This window comes from Neolamprologus multifasciatus, chromosome 15, assembly GCF_963576455.1.
Source record: "Neolamprologus multifasciatus chromosome 15, fNeoMul1.2, whole genome shotgun sequence".
NCBI classification, from domain to species: Eukaryota; Metazoa; Chordata; class Actinopteri; order Cichliformes; family Cichlidae; genus Neolamprologus; species Neolamprologus multifasciatus.
The window spans coordinates 21,137,446-21,152,375 of NC_140453.1; the positions used below are offsets into that span (position 1 = coordinate 21,137,446).

Here is a 14,930-nt window from a genome sequence, read left to right on the forward strand (position 1 = left end):
ACTTTAGAAAGTCTGAGAGTTTAGGTGAAACAAACCACTAGTTAAAAACAACAAAGGAAATTTCTGAAAACTTAAAAATCATTATAAATTATTTCAGTCAATGTTTAAGCTAACATTCCAAACAGTCCCAGGCTCCAACTCGACAGATGTCACAATTTTGATACTTTTCTTAGTCCTATCATAATAAAGCAAATATCTTTGACTTTTGACTTTTTAAAGTATTCTTGAAAAAAAAGGTTTCCGCGACTTTTATCACTATTGCACTTTTGAAGTTCCATAAGTATTCAAGTACTTATTTGAACCCATTATTTCTGATCCACTACTAGGCACACCTGGTCAGACGTGTTAACATGATTAAAAATAAAGTTATAGTCCTACTTAACATTGTAAATACATAGTTCTGTGTAAAGTCTGATTGGATTCACTGTTAACCATGCAAAAGCCAACCAAAAGATCTTGGTGGGTATTTTGGTCTTTTTCTTAGGCTTCTGGCCCTGTTTGGCCTGCTTTGTTTCCTCAAGCTTGATCATCAAACACATACCTGGCTGCTCTTTGTGTTTCTACTCCCTTAACCATGAAACCTCTTCCCCCAAACAATTACTATTGGTCTATGAAGTTTCAAAGCCCAAAAAGCATTGATACACAAACCTCTTGCGCTGCGCACAGATGGCCTTCCTCTGGCTACTACGAGAGTCTCTGAAGTCCACTATCCGGCCTTGTCCAGTTCACAGATGCTGTTTAGCGCTCCAAGAAATACAAATGCTTTGTAAACTACTTTTTTTGCATTAAAATCACAGGTCGACCTTTTGCACATTGTAGTCACGCTACATTTTGTCTCCAAAACCTAATCGCGTCCAATTGGTCCAATGTGGAATTTCGTTTAAATAGAGAAAAGGGCTTGTTTGTTTCTGATTTCCATTGACCTCAAAGACGCTCCAGTCCGTTGAAAATACTTTTTCTCTCCCGTCTTTTTGAAGCCGATGCAAAGCTTGTCCCCATCCACCACCACCTCCACCTTCACCACCACCATGCCTGGACGTTTCTTGATTTCCTCTGGCGCTGCATCTCTGAGCCAGACAGACAAAGGAGGGGAAGTCCTGCCAAGTCTCTCGACTGCAGGCATGGCTTTTTCCTTTCCTCTCTGCTCCCTCGCTCTTTCTTCGGCTCTCTCTCGATTGTGGCAGTGTTCCCGAGGAGCCTTGGCGATGCTCCAGCATGTCTGCCACTCCGTCTGAACCTTCCCATCCTACCCTCCATCCCGATCGTCCTTTCGCTGTGGACCCCCGCCCCGCTAACCCCTCCACTCCCACATCCTCCTTCCCCAGTCCAACCCCCTCCAGCCTAACCAAAACATTAAACACACTCCAAAAAACAAAACAAAAATTTACATTCAACTCATTTATAATCAGTCAAATATTTAATTCCGCATCTTTTTCTTTCTCTTCAACCCTTAAACCAAAACTCACTCAATATTCCGAAAAACTGTTGTCGCCCAACAACCTTTACACTTACCACTAAAAGGAAGTGACCGCGTGTGTCTCTAACTGTGTGTGTGAGTATATGTGTATCTCAGGTCTTTTGTTTAGTGCCAGTGCAGATCTATTCATCATGTGCCAAGACTCTATGCCCTCACTTGTAGTGAAGAGGGGGCAGGTTGGTGCCAAGTGCCCTGACTGCCAGCTTAGTGCTGCTGTCGGTCTGTTTATGCTCACAGAAAGCTCTCTATCTCACAAACACACACACACACACGTATAAGCACAGTTTTCTTTGAGCCATTTACAAGCAGGAGTGGCAAATATATTTGTGAAGAGGGAACTAAATAAACAGATGTATGGAATATTAAAAGCAAGTGCTGATATGTATAAAAATTAAGCTAATATTATCTGATGCTTAATCAGAATATCTCTCCCCTTAATATCCTCAAAGTATAGTTGAGCAACATTATTGTCTTATGGTTTATTGTATGAAATATTAAAACGTTTTAAAATTCTACAACATTATTCGGAGGAAATTGTGACATTAAATGCACCCTTTTTATATACATGAACATGTTATCTAATTTTGCTGTAATTCTATAAAATTATACCTGAATTTTACATACACTACATACATTATTTAAATAGTTTTCTTAGATAAACCTTGCTAGTAGCAGGTTAGACCCCCTTTTCCTTCAGAACTGCCTTAATTCGCCATGTCAAAGATTCAGCAAGGTGCTGGAAAAATTCCTCAGAGATTCTGGTCCATATTGACATCACAGCATCACACTGTTGCTGCAGATTTGTCAACAGGACATCCATGATATGAACAACCTTTTCTACCACATCGCAAAGGTGTTCTATTGAATTGGCATAGCATGTTATCCTTCTGGAAACAAGCATCGGAAGAAGGTACATTGTGGTCATAAAGGTGTGGACACAGTCAGCAACAATACTCAGCTAATTGGTACTAAGGGGCCAAAAGTGTGCACAACGCTATCATACAGTACCACCGTCAACAGCCTGAACCAAGGCTTTCACATAGTTTATGACAATTTCTGACCCTACCATCTGAATTTTGCAACAGAGATGGAGACTCATCAGACAAGCCAATGTTTTTACAATCTTCTATTGTCCAACTTTGGTGAGCTTGTACTAACTGCAGCCTTAGCATCCTGTTGCTGTAGCGCTTGTGTTTCAAGGTTCAACATCTTGTGTTTACATAGATCAGGGGTGTCCAACTCCAGGCCCCAAGGACCAGTGTCCTGCAGGTTTTAGATGTGTCCTTGATCCAACACAGGTGATCTAAAACCTGCAGGACACTGGCCTTTGAGGCCTGGAGTTGGACACTCCTGACAGGAATATTCTTCTGCATATCTTTGATGTAACTAGTAGTTATTTGATTTACTCTTGGCTTACTATCAGCTTGACCCAGTTTGGCCATTTTCGGACCGTTGTCTGTAAACTCTGCAGGCGGTTATGTAGGAAAATCCCAGCAGATCAGCAATTTCTGAAATACTCTGACCAATTTCTGAAATACTCTGGTGCCTGATAGGATCAGGCACCCACAACATCGGCACATTCAAAATCACTCAAATCTCATTTTCACCAACAATATGTAACTATCAAAGGGATTCCCAACATTTCTAACTTAATCATTTTTAAACATGCAAATATCAGAAAATATTTTGAGAATTAAATTGATTATACTGATGCTAACAAGTTATCCAAGTTAAGTTGTACCCCAGCTCTTGCAAAATGACAGCTGAAACAGGCAAATGCACCCACAACACTGAATTTGGGAAAATGGTTGGAAAAATTGATGGATGGGTGAGTTTTATAACACAATGAATTCAAACTTAAACCAAATATATTGCATAATGTTTAACTGCTGGAAAAATCTACTGCTGCAACTATCAGAATACAGTTTTGCTGCAAACTGAATGCGATGTTTGGTTAGTCACTAATAAAGCATCATATTTTATATGTACTGTACATAAATATGAGGAGCTGTTATCAGTTTAAGCAGTGGTTTATAATTTTTGGACCTTGTCAGATTAAAAATCACTTTGTACTTTTGATCCCTTTTAATCTTTCACATATCTGTGGGGCATTTCCACTCTAACTTTTTCGGAATTCAGAATTCAGAGAAAACAAATATCTAATTCTTTGCAAAATATAAACAATTGGAGGATAAATTTAAAATATGTAAAGTTTTGACACTTTTTCCCTTTTATTCACTTTCTACTGGTCTGATCTATCTTTAGATTTATCTACCGATGCTTAACTAATCATTAACCAGGTAAAGGCACAGCAAGCTGCAACTGTTAAATATTGTTTACTTCACAAACAATAACTTCACAATGTAATAATAAATCAAGCTTTTTTTTCCTGGCTCAAAATGGGCCTATGAAGCATGACTCTGCACATAAGCATGGTTTACCCGCATACTGTAAAAGTGTTATAAAGCAATATAAAGATATATTTTGTGATTTCTGCCCATAATTACATGAAAATCTCGATTTTTCCATCACAAGGTAAAATTCTCACACATATTTTTCCTTTTTTAAATTTTACTTCTAATACTTCAGCATTTAAGTTGCCTTATTAGGTGCTGAAATTTAACCTGTGACTGAATATGTTTACATTCATACATTGGTATTAAATAAGTGAATACTTATTTACAGACCTCTACATTTGCGGATATTCGTTTTTTCCTCTACCACTGTTAAGAGACTGTGACGCGCATGCGCAGTAACAGCATACTTTAACTGGGTAGTAGCAGGTGTAGCATCGGATAAATTTGCGATTGTTTAACTTAATTACATTTTTATAACTGAAGCTGCTTTCTTCATGAATGGATGGAAACACCTGGGAAGTTACCCACAGACCATTGTAACATTAAACAAACTAGCAAACAGCTCGTTTCATTTCGCTACATAACGCGGATATGTAGTAAAGTTATATCACAGGGCTAACTTAAGCTAGCCTGCTGAAGCTAACCGGGTCCACTCTTACCGGAGACTTTCATACTCTCAATCCGGCCGGGCAACGCTGTCTCTGGGGTCGGCATCTGTGCTTTGGAGGCCATATCTCCCATCCTAATGTTGACAAAGTGACGCCAAACGAAAAGGATCCTGGATGGAGAGACCATTGACCCTCAGCACCTCTCACACCCTGCTGCTGCTGCGCTAGCTAGCCTTACCTAACAGACACACGGGTTTGCGTAACTGTAAGTGCCGCCTGTTACACAATGATCACTGTAAAACAAAACACATTTTGAAAATGTTTTATTGCACACTTACAACATAACATAGTGCATTTCCTCATTGAAGACAAAGTACACACTTTGCCACACACGATGCAGAAAGTGAAAGTTAACTAGAAAAGTTTTTCATTGTTTTTATTTGTATTTTCCTGTAAATAACTGGGACCACAATAAAGACGAATTCACCTGCTGGGTTTGTTTTTCATTTCATCTTGTTTCTGTGAACACTGATGAGCTGTATATTCACCAGTGGCTAAGTTAACATAAAAATTCCTATTATTTTGAATGGAGTTCAGTCGTAGTCTCTCAGATGTGAGCTGGTTTGTTGTTTTATATGACTGGTGCTCCGTCGCTGTTAAATACTAATATGAGAGATTTATGTATAAAGCTGGGGAATTGTTGTGTCACAGGAGCCAATCCACAAAAGTGTAACAAAACAACTTTAATAAAGAAGAACCACTGAAAAAAAAATAAACACAACATGACAAAAATAGCTCAGCAAGTTTAAAGAAAATGGTACAATAAGAGATTATTTAATAAAAGTTCAAATATAATACAATAAGTGGCTTAAGTAAAAACAAATGCATTGAGACAGCCTCCACACTGAGCTGTTAGCTGTTATTTACTGATTCCACTCAGTTAAACTGGCCATGTGTCATTTTACCTAAACCTCTGTGTCAGTTTGAACTCATCAACACCAAACTGTCGAAAGAAACATTTGTCTTTCACACCATTAAAAAAATATTACTTAGTCTGTTTGGAGTTTGAGTTCCCTGTGGGTTTCAAAGATCTTTCTTTTTCTTCTTCTTTCAGCTTTCCTTTAGTCACTACAGCTGACCATCTCAGTCCATCTCACCCTGTTCCTACCTCCTCCTCTGTCACACCAATTCTCTGCATGTCCTCCTTCAATACATCCGTCAATCTCCCCTGTGGTTTTCCTCCTTCCTGGAAGCTTCATAATCAACTTCCTTTGGCATATATATCCACAATGCCTTGTCTCAGCCTTGCATCTCTAACGTTGTGTCTAAACTGCTCAACCTGAGCTGTTCCTCTGGTGTACTTATTTCTTTGTTGTTGTTTTGGCCTTGGAGACCCTGATGTCTGTTTTGTTCTGTATATTTTTTCTAGCTAACTTTAATACTGTACATTAATTAAATAAATGCTTTGTTGCTCATTCAGCAAGCTGATTCTAAGATTTGTGGTTTGCCTTCCCTAGACTTTTAGGTGAGGGGCAGTAGCACCCTATGGCAGGTGTCCCGCTTGTGGGACAGATGGGATAGACCTCAGGTCCCCTTTATCGCCATGGTGGACAAATGGTTTAGAAAACTAAGAGACACATGATCAAATATGACTTATTTAATACATCTACATAAATACCATGACCCTGAAATTTACCTGAATCTGTTTATAATGTAGATTTATGTCTACAGTAGACTAGAAGACTTTAAAAGGACTTTTACAACATTAATGTCTGACACTGTCTCATATCTAAAGGCAATCTGTCATAAGTCAGGGTTTTTAGTTCTAGACTGTAAAGGCTTCTTTAAACCTGTCAAAGCTTTTTGCAGACAGACTATGTCAACATTAACTGCCCTTTAAACAACAGCATCTCATTTGTACATTTGTCAAATAAGAATTAAGCTCTGTCTCAAATTATGCATTTTAATACTTTTCTCACTGTTTTGTGAGCGTAAGTGTTCACACTATTACAAAAGCATATACAACTACCCAAACCCCAGTGGTGTACTCAGGAGGGTCAGAAAGTAGTCAGCAGAATACTTTTGTTCTATGTTATAATCACAAAGCACCTGAGGCAGTAAAGTTTTTCTCAGCTATTCAGGGACAGTTTTTTTCATGCTAGTTAAATTACAACATACATTAATATGTAGATATAACGTACACTAAGACAGCACTCTGAACTTTGTGCCAATGTTTTGGGGAAAAGAGTCCTTTCTTTACAAAGCTAGATCCTGTGTGACGTGTTTCACCCTCCACCTTTGAAGAACTCCACGAAAACCATCTTTATTGCCCAGTGCTGCACCTCCTGAGCATGAATGGTAGCGCATTTCTGCAGAAGCCAGTGGCTGATTAACAGGCCTGGTTTAGGGACTACATCATCATAGAGCCACGTTTAAAATGTAGCTTTGGGTGTCCACATCCTTTAGGGCACAGAAGCTAATTGTATTGTTAGTTAAAACTATCTGGATTAAATTAACAGTGTATGTTGAGGTGGAAGGGAGCTCATTTCACTCTGTGTTTGGTGACGCAGTGGTCCTCAGAGGAGGACGGAGCATCCATGAGTGGTGTACTCATTATATATTGAACATTTCAAAGACTGTGGATGTTACACTGTTACTGCTAATATGATATTATTTCCCATCATGTCGTCGCCATTATAAGAAGAAAAACTGCTGGTCAGTAAGGCAGAGGCAGCTTTTGTCTCTGCTGGCCTAAAAAGAAAAGACGGTGCAGAAAGTGGACACAGCATGGAAAGAAAGGAGAGGGGGCACTTATTGGTTACTGGCAGTGGTCACAGGATTGAACTTCATTGGTTTTTATTAAAGCTTGCCCTAAAAGAGCTCCAGCTGAGTTTTGTAACCATTTTACACTAAAGAAACAATGTGACAGGGGCGCCAAAACATTAGAAAAATACAGCCATTAAAACAAACATGCACACAATATGAAAACGGATACATTTTATTCCATACCTCGAAAAATGAAAGCAGAATATGAAAGATAAACAATGAAAATTGTAATTACAGGGAGTTAAACACCACACGGGTGTAATGGTTTGAATTATGAAAGTAAACTGTAAATATTTGACATTTTAATAAAAATCCAAACAGCAGAACAGTTTAATGTAAGCTGTGAACACTTCAGCCCTGACAAGAAATGAAAAGTAAATATTAAATGATCACAAACATTACACAATGAATTAAAACAAAAAAATGTTCAAGAAAACGATTCAGCTGTATTACTCAGATGGTTCAAATAAGGTTGTAGGGATTTCTTGAAGACAATCTGGCTCCGTGAGATGGAAGATGATGATTATTTCATAGTCGGCAGCTATAATGGTGCAGTCAAATGAGCACCGAACAGCCTCCATCAGTCAACTGGTTCCCAGTACACTAGGTGGTGGTGGGGGGATGGATGGAAAGAGGACAGATGATGAGCCATATGGAAGAACCCAGGAGGAATGCTGCTAATGCTGGAAAAAATGTTAATTTCGGTGTCTCATTGTTCGTGTATGAAGGTGGGAATCATCAATAATTCAGATGGCAGGTGCACAGTTTTAGTTTTCACTGGAGAAGAAGACTTTTCTAAATGTACACTTCACTGTTAACTCTTTCCACCCCTTGGCTTTTTTATATTAGAACCAAGCAATGCAGCATTTCTCCAAACATTTCTGAACATCTACTGATTGAAGCACGTTAAATGAAAATGTCACCTGGTGCAACTATGAGTGAAAATAATGTGCTGCATTTCAGCTAAAGTTAGTAGATATATTGAGTGGTTCAGGTGGGGGCAAAGAAGGCAGGGGCCCATTCGTACTCTAACTTTGCCCTGTCTGACTTTTTGAGGCAGGGATCGTGGCTGAATTTGTTTGAACATAAAGGGGAAAAAAAGTTGTGCCAGTCTTCATGATGGCAGCACTGACAAAACTCAACCACAGAGACAAAAATCAATACTTTATCTGTTGCTTTATCTAATGCAAACCCAATTAAACTGCTTTCTCATCCATAAAGAGCCTGTCATCTAATTTAACTCGCATCCAAAAATGCTTAAAAGAGGTTTTGGTGGTTTTTTATCCCTGTTGTTCCAATCACTTTAGGCTGGAGCCACAGAATGGAGAGTCTCAGATGCTCAGTATCTTTTATTTATACTCAGAAAAGGGAAGAATAAAGGGGGAAATTCTGAACATTTGTGAATAACGGTGTTTATGTAGCATCTAAAGAAAATTTGAGCACCAAAAATTAGAAAATTGTATCCAGCAGTTCTACAATCACCTTATTTATGTGCATCTCAGCTGGAAGGCCATTCAAAATTCTACCAAAAATCTCGTCATCAAACAGGTATATATTTATAAATGTAAACCTATTTCTTGAATGGTTTGGTAAATATGATGTTAATCACATACACAACCATGATGTCAACATATCTCCTCTAATATGAATGTATTAATCCTATAATTTCCTTTGGGATTAATAAAGTATTCTGATTCTGATTCTGAAAATGTAAAAATAAAAGCCTTGACTAACTAATTTAACAAATAAAACAAAATAAACTAAATTATTACGGCTTTATTTCCCATTATTCTACATGATAATCACAAAGCACTTTTATTTATTTATTTATTTATTACAAGACCACACGTTGTGGCATGGCTTTGGGGTGAGCACTTTACACGTTCAGCGTGGCACCTTTTCATTTTTCTAAGCTATATCCGGTTTGGTTGCTTCATCCTGCACCTTTGTTGAACTCCATGCAACCCGTCGTTATTGCTTATTTCAAGTACAATAAGCAAATCTCTGACGAGTTTATAAATTCACAGCAAGCCTGAAAACACGAGAGCAGAGGCTGATGAATGCGCCTGGTTTGGGGATTACATCATCATTTAAAATGTAGCTTTGGGTGTCCGTATACTAGCACAGAGGCTAGCTGCATTGTTCCTTGAAGCCATTTGGATTAAATTAATGACAGTTTATGGTCAGATGGAGTGGGGCTTGTTTCACTCGGTGTGTTTGGTGAGGCAGATGCTTTCACTCCCCCCCCCCCCCCCTCCTTTCTTAGAGGAGGACGGGGCGGATGAAAAGCGGAGGGAGGACGGAGCTGGAAGCTGAAACTGAGGATGTAAAAACCCGGCTTCATCTGACTCCCTCTCTTTCAGAGGACCACCCCCTCCCCTATCCTCTCTCCATCTGACTGCGCCCAACTTCTCTTCCTCCATCCTGCCGTACAGCTACACGGACTGCACCCAGCACGCACAAAACCTGATTTTGATGGGTTCGGGATATTTGCTTGACTCTTGTACTCTTTATGGGTCTGGACTATTTGTACTTTTAAGAGTGTTCTCTGGAAAGAGAAAGAGAGAGAGAGAGAGAGAGAGAAATACCGCCTATTCAGCTCGTGTGCAGAAGAAGGACGGTCCGACCTCCGCATCCCTCGCAACATCCCTCCGCTTCCTCCGCATCCTCAGCATCCCATCCCTGGGAGGACCTCCAGAGAAGAGGACCGCGGACCAAGCCGCAAATAAAAACCGGTTTACATCGTTCTCTCACCGTCCACACAGAGCCTCAAGAGTCGGTGTTTTTAATGGAGGTCTGGGCTGCCTTTTTATTTATTTATTTTTAAACATCAAACAATAAGAACGTGCTCGGTAATGGCAAAAGAAATAGATACCTGCGCCATTTATCCTGCACCCTGCCGCTGAAAGGTATTGTTGTTGTACGGTGTTACACACTTTTATAGCACATTTGTTCGTTTTAAAGCTAAGGTATTATAGGCGTTGTGTGTGTGTGTGTGTGTGTGTGTGTGTGCGTGCGTGTGTGTGTGTGTGTGTGTGTTTAAAAACCCTTTCATCTGCGCTTTGCTCCTGCGAAAGCCGCAGTATGCTGTCGTGCTCTGCGGAACTTCTCTTTTTTTCTGTTTCTGTTGCGAAAAAAAGAGCCAAATTCTGCATTCACGCCCAAATCCATCCACAAATACTGTACCAGATGTAATATTTAACTCTGGCAGGCCGTGGTGTTTTCTGGTAAATTTGATGCTGTAATTGGAAAAACGCAAAAACGGAAATCTTTATTGTGTTTTACTGTCTGTTAGACCAGTTTTTACAGACTGTAATTTGACTTATTCGGTGCCTGCAGTCGTGTATTGGTTAAAAATGTTCAATATAAGCTCTAGCGCACACACGCACGCACACACGCCCGACCCCCACAAAGGCAACCATCCACCCCCTCCCTCCTCTCTGCAGTTTTAGCCTACATGAGCTATCTGGGTCATTAGCATTTCAGCGGTTAATGAGGCTGCAGATGGGTCCTCCTCTCTGCCGGAGAGCCGCTGAGCAGCACAGATGATGCTGATGCTGCTGCTTTTCATCTGCACAAATCAAAGGAAGAGGCTACATGTCCTGATGGCCCCCTGCCCCCTCCTCTTTTTTTCTGTTTAGCTGACAGGATGGTGTACTCATGTGGGATGAGAAGTAAAATTGCAGCAGCAGCTTCCTCCCCTGCAGCTGTGTCATTAATGCAGTGCTGTATAAGAACGTACATTATGGCTGCTGCTGCTGCTGCTGGATAATGGAGGATGATGCTTTAATGGTCCGCAGTGCTGCCGTGTTTTTAATGATTTAAAACTGCACATCTCTGCAATACTTTTTACACATATACTGTATTGTTTTAGGTTTTTTTCTTTCTTTTTTTTTTGGCCTCTTCCAAATGCATTTTCCCCTCCAGTCTTCCAGTAAGCCATTATTGGTTTCCACTCATCCGGGGGTATGAAAATCAATTTGCAGAGATTTTTACACTTGCTCCATGCAGTCAATCAATTTCAGTGAGCACCATGTCTGCGTTTAATGCAGCTGAAGATGCATTACTGTTGCATGCAGCGCAACTAAAAAGCAAAAAAAGGGTGAAGAAAAAAACAGATGGAGGTCACATGATGTTAAAAAAAATCATTTTACATTGAACAAATGTTAATCTTTTTTTTTTTCAGCCCTCCAGAAATCCATCAGATGACACTTTTTGTGGAACTTCTGTCAAATTAAGCCAATGAAATGACAAAAGCAGTAGAGATTACATTATTTCAAGTATGCTAGAAGCCAAAAGAATTGAAGCGATTAATATTCAAATGACTTGGATGGATTTTGACATCATTTTTAGTCACAGGGCTAAAATCTGTGTCCATATACACAGCGGATAAACTGATTGTCACTGAACCACTTCTAACACTGCACCCATTTACATCTCAGGGAAAAGAAAGATATGCACACACAGTCACGTTTACGCCTATGCATGGACCACTACAGGGTCCTCCTGAGCTGCCTCTCTGTGTGTGGACTGCAGGAGGAGACAAAGCACTGCAGAGGAGCAGAGCTGAGTAAAAAAAAAACCTTGCCGTTATTGTAACGAACCACTCTTTTGCTTTAACAATAATGTATTATAACGCTGTCAATAGATTGCATTCACAATATCTAGTACAATCAGCACCAATATCATCATAAATGTTGCTGTCAGTGTAATTTGATCAGCTGTATTCAATTTGTAAGGCAGTTTTAGCAGCATGCTGAGGCATGATAAATAATCAGTGCAGTCATAGTCAATATAACCCAACGGTGACAATAAAGCGTTCACTATATTGATATTTAATACATTTATAGCCCACTGAGTGTCATGGGAGATTTACAAGCTCAATATATTGAAATTTGTTTATCTGTTTATAGAAATACATTAAAGAGGAACCCCCTCAGCGTTTGATAACTTGGCAGCAATTTTATTTTCTGGAGTGCTGCTGTTGCAGAAAAACTACTGAGACAGATAAGGACGGGAATAAAGTGGAAGTGATTCAGTCAAGCTGGACAGAGAAAGCTCTAGTAGGTTAAGTAGGACAGAGCAGTGCTGGGAAAAAAAAAAGAAAAGAAAAACAGTGGTAAAAATGGACTCACTGGAAACGTTAAAGCGAGGTGCACAAGACCACAGCTGCATTGAAAAAAAAGCAATAAATGTATGAAAACTGTACAGAATCACAATGTTGTGAGTCAGATGAGAACAAAGGGGAATAAGAGAAATATGGGTTGTCACTCCTCGTGTTCACAGCGGACCTTGATTTAAATGTCCATACAATTAAGGCACGCGGTGAATGCCAAGAGAGCAACCAAATATCAGCCATTACAAACACTTATTTGAGTGTTCATGTCATGCAAAGATGTAAAGATGCATTTCCAGTTTCCAGTTTCTCTAACATGGCTGTCTTGACGGTAGACTGGGTAAGACGTTGCAGTACCACCACGGACCACTAGTGCACATATATAAAGCTTATATCTATATCTATATATATCTATATATATATATATATCTATATATCTATATATATATATATATATATATATATATATATATATATATATATATATATACATACATACATACATATCTCTCTCTCTATATATATATATATAGATATATATGTAAAAGACTTTTTTTGTTCCTTTATTATTTTTTATTAAAAATTATTAGATATAAGATTGTCCTCATATTTTTCTTTCATGCCGTTACAACCCTACCCATAATTAAGACTTAACTATAACAGCGCCTTCTAGTGTCTGAATTACATGAGCTTATATTTAGTCTGTGTGTAGTATTATAGCGCCAGTATTAGGAGGAGGTTGGGGTAGATGGATAGGTCTAGGGTTCTGCTTTTGTTCTCCTAAACCTGAATCAAAAGATTTGAAATAGTGCTTTTTCCCTTTAATCTCAATTGGAAATCACAGAAACGGGAGTAAAATTAGTAGAAGTAGAGAGTAATATTAATTGAATTTACAATACAGTTTAGCATAAAGTGCTATCATTTCCAGGCTCTTGTAAGTGTCTAATGCCACATATTGCAAATGTTTTCAAAAGTCATATTTGTAGCTAGCTGAGTTGTGCCATTTGGGGTTAAATATCAGCATACTCAAATGTGCCAAATTTGGAGTAGTATTATATGTGCAGATTTGGCCCAGTTTAGACTGAGAAATGACATTTATTTCTACTGGCTGGCAGAATTAGGACCATTTCAACCATGGGGAGCTGCAGGAAGGGACTAATATTTTGTAACTGAATGCCAACCACCAGTGAGCATTCAAAGAATCAGTATATACAGAGATTGTGCCCAATTAAATGCTCACTAATAATGAACTTCAAGATCAAACTAGTCGGTAGTTTTATTTACAAAGGCCTAAATCCAACCAGATTATTTCTATCCTCAACTTCAGGTAAAGGAAAAATCCTCAAAAACTAATTAAATGAACGAGATAACGCTGAAAGACGCGAGATAAACACTTAAAAATGTCTCATTAACATCAGCAGAACACATCAGTTCATTCTGCTTTCATTACCATCGCTGCTCTGTTGCGTCTCGCTTACATCAGCCTCCTAAATCCTAAGAAATCCACTATAATTTGTAGTCTTTGAGACTTGAAAGCTGTCTGACATGCAGGTCTAGTTAATGTCCTCACTGAAAGATCTCATTAATTATGTTCTAAAATGAGATTAGATTTAAATCAGATTGGAAGCACTGATTTGAAAAAAAATGGAAAAGGGTGTGAGCAGCCGGGTTAATACCCACCACTAATTAATGCCCTGTGTTTACAGATTAACATTCAAAATGGAATTAAAAGTATGGACAAAGCGGGTCTGCTGGAGGCTTTAATAATGTATGCTTCACTCACATACATGTCTATAACATGTAACATGTAATATTAATAAGAACCAAGTGCAGCTACGGTGTTCCTGTGCTTCCTGTTAATTTCCTGTCAGCCTGTATGAATCCACCCTGGCATGCTTTGCTTCAGTGCTGCAGGATTGTGATTAAAGTAACTGTGTTTCACATGGGTCTCATTTGTTATGGTTCTGACATGCAGACAAAGCCAATAAATACTATACAAGAGAATAAAGTCTTCTGATATTGGACGGAAAACAGCAGCAGAGCAACTGCAAGTAATGCAAATAGGAAGAGATTTTTAGGCTTAAAATCTTTCATAGAAAAAGGATATTTTTGGACTTCAGCACAAAAAAAAACTGACTCCCAGCGCCTCCAGGCTTTGTTCCCAGTATAATTAATGCTTGCTTGTATAATTATTGCTGTCCAATAAGCACTTTTTGCTCTGTGTGAAATAAGAGAATACATGACACGGATGTAGGTGAAGATTTTCTGATTCACAGTAGAGACAAGGATAGCAGCAGGACAGGAAGTCTCCCGAGTTATCACTTACTAATGCATTGTCCCCAAACACAGAGTGTATCGATCAAGGATGTATAGTTCCTCTGCTGGGAACGGAGGTCGTACACTGGATATTTACTGTATGTTGTTCTGAACATGCACAGAGAGTGAATTTAATCACTCTGGTGTATCTTAATGTATTTTCTTCAGACTGTGAATTTTGCAAATAAAGTATTCTTTAGCTGATTTCAGCTTGTTAAATTATTTAAAGA

General features: G+C 38.9%; 1 protein-coding gene across 2 annotated transcripts in view; it reads right to left on the minus strand.

The window, feature by feature from the left end:
- The window catches only part of msraa (methionine sulfoxide reductase Aa), a 62,446-nt gene extending 57,752 nt beyond the window's left edge, over positions 1-4,694 (minus strand). Inside the window, exon 1 of one of the 2 annotated variants that reach the window (XM_085131943.1) lies at positions 4,494-4,694. In XM_085131943.1, the coding sequence (XP_084988069.1) occupies positions 4,494-4,629 (136 nt within the window). In that variant the 5' untranslated portion in view covers positions 4,630-4,694. The remainder of the gene's footprint in view (positions 1-4,493) is intronic. The other variant, XM_085131942.1, reaches the window with a different exon arrangement.
- Between the last annotated feature and the right edge of the window lie 10,236 nt (positions 4,695-14,930).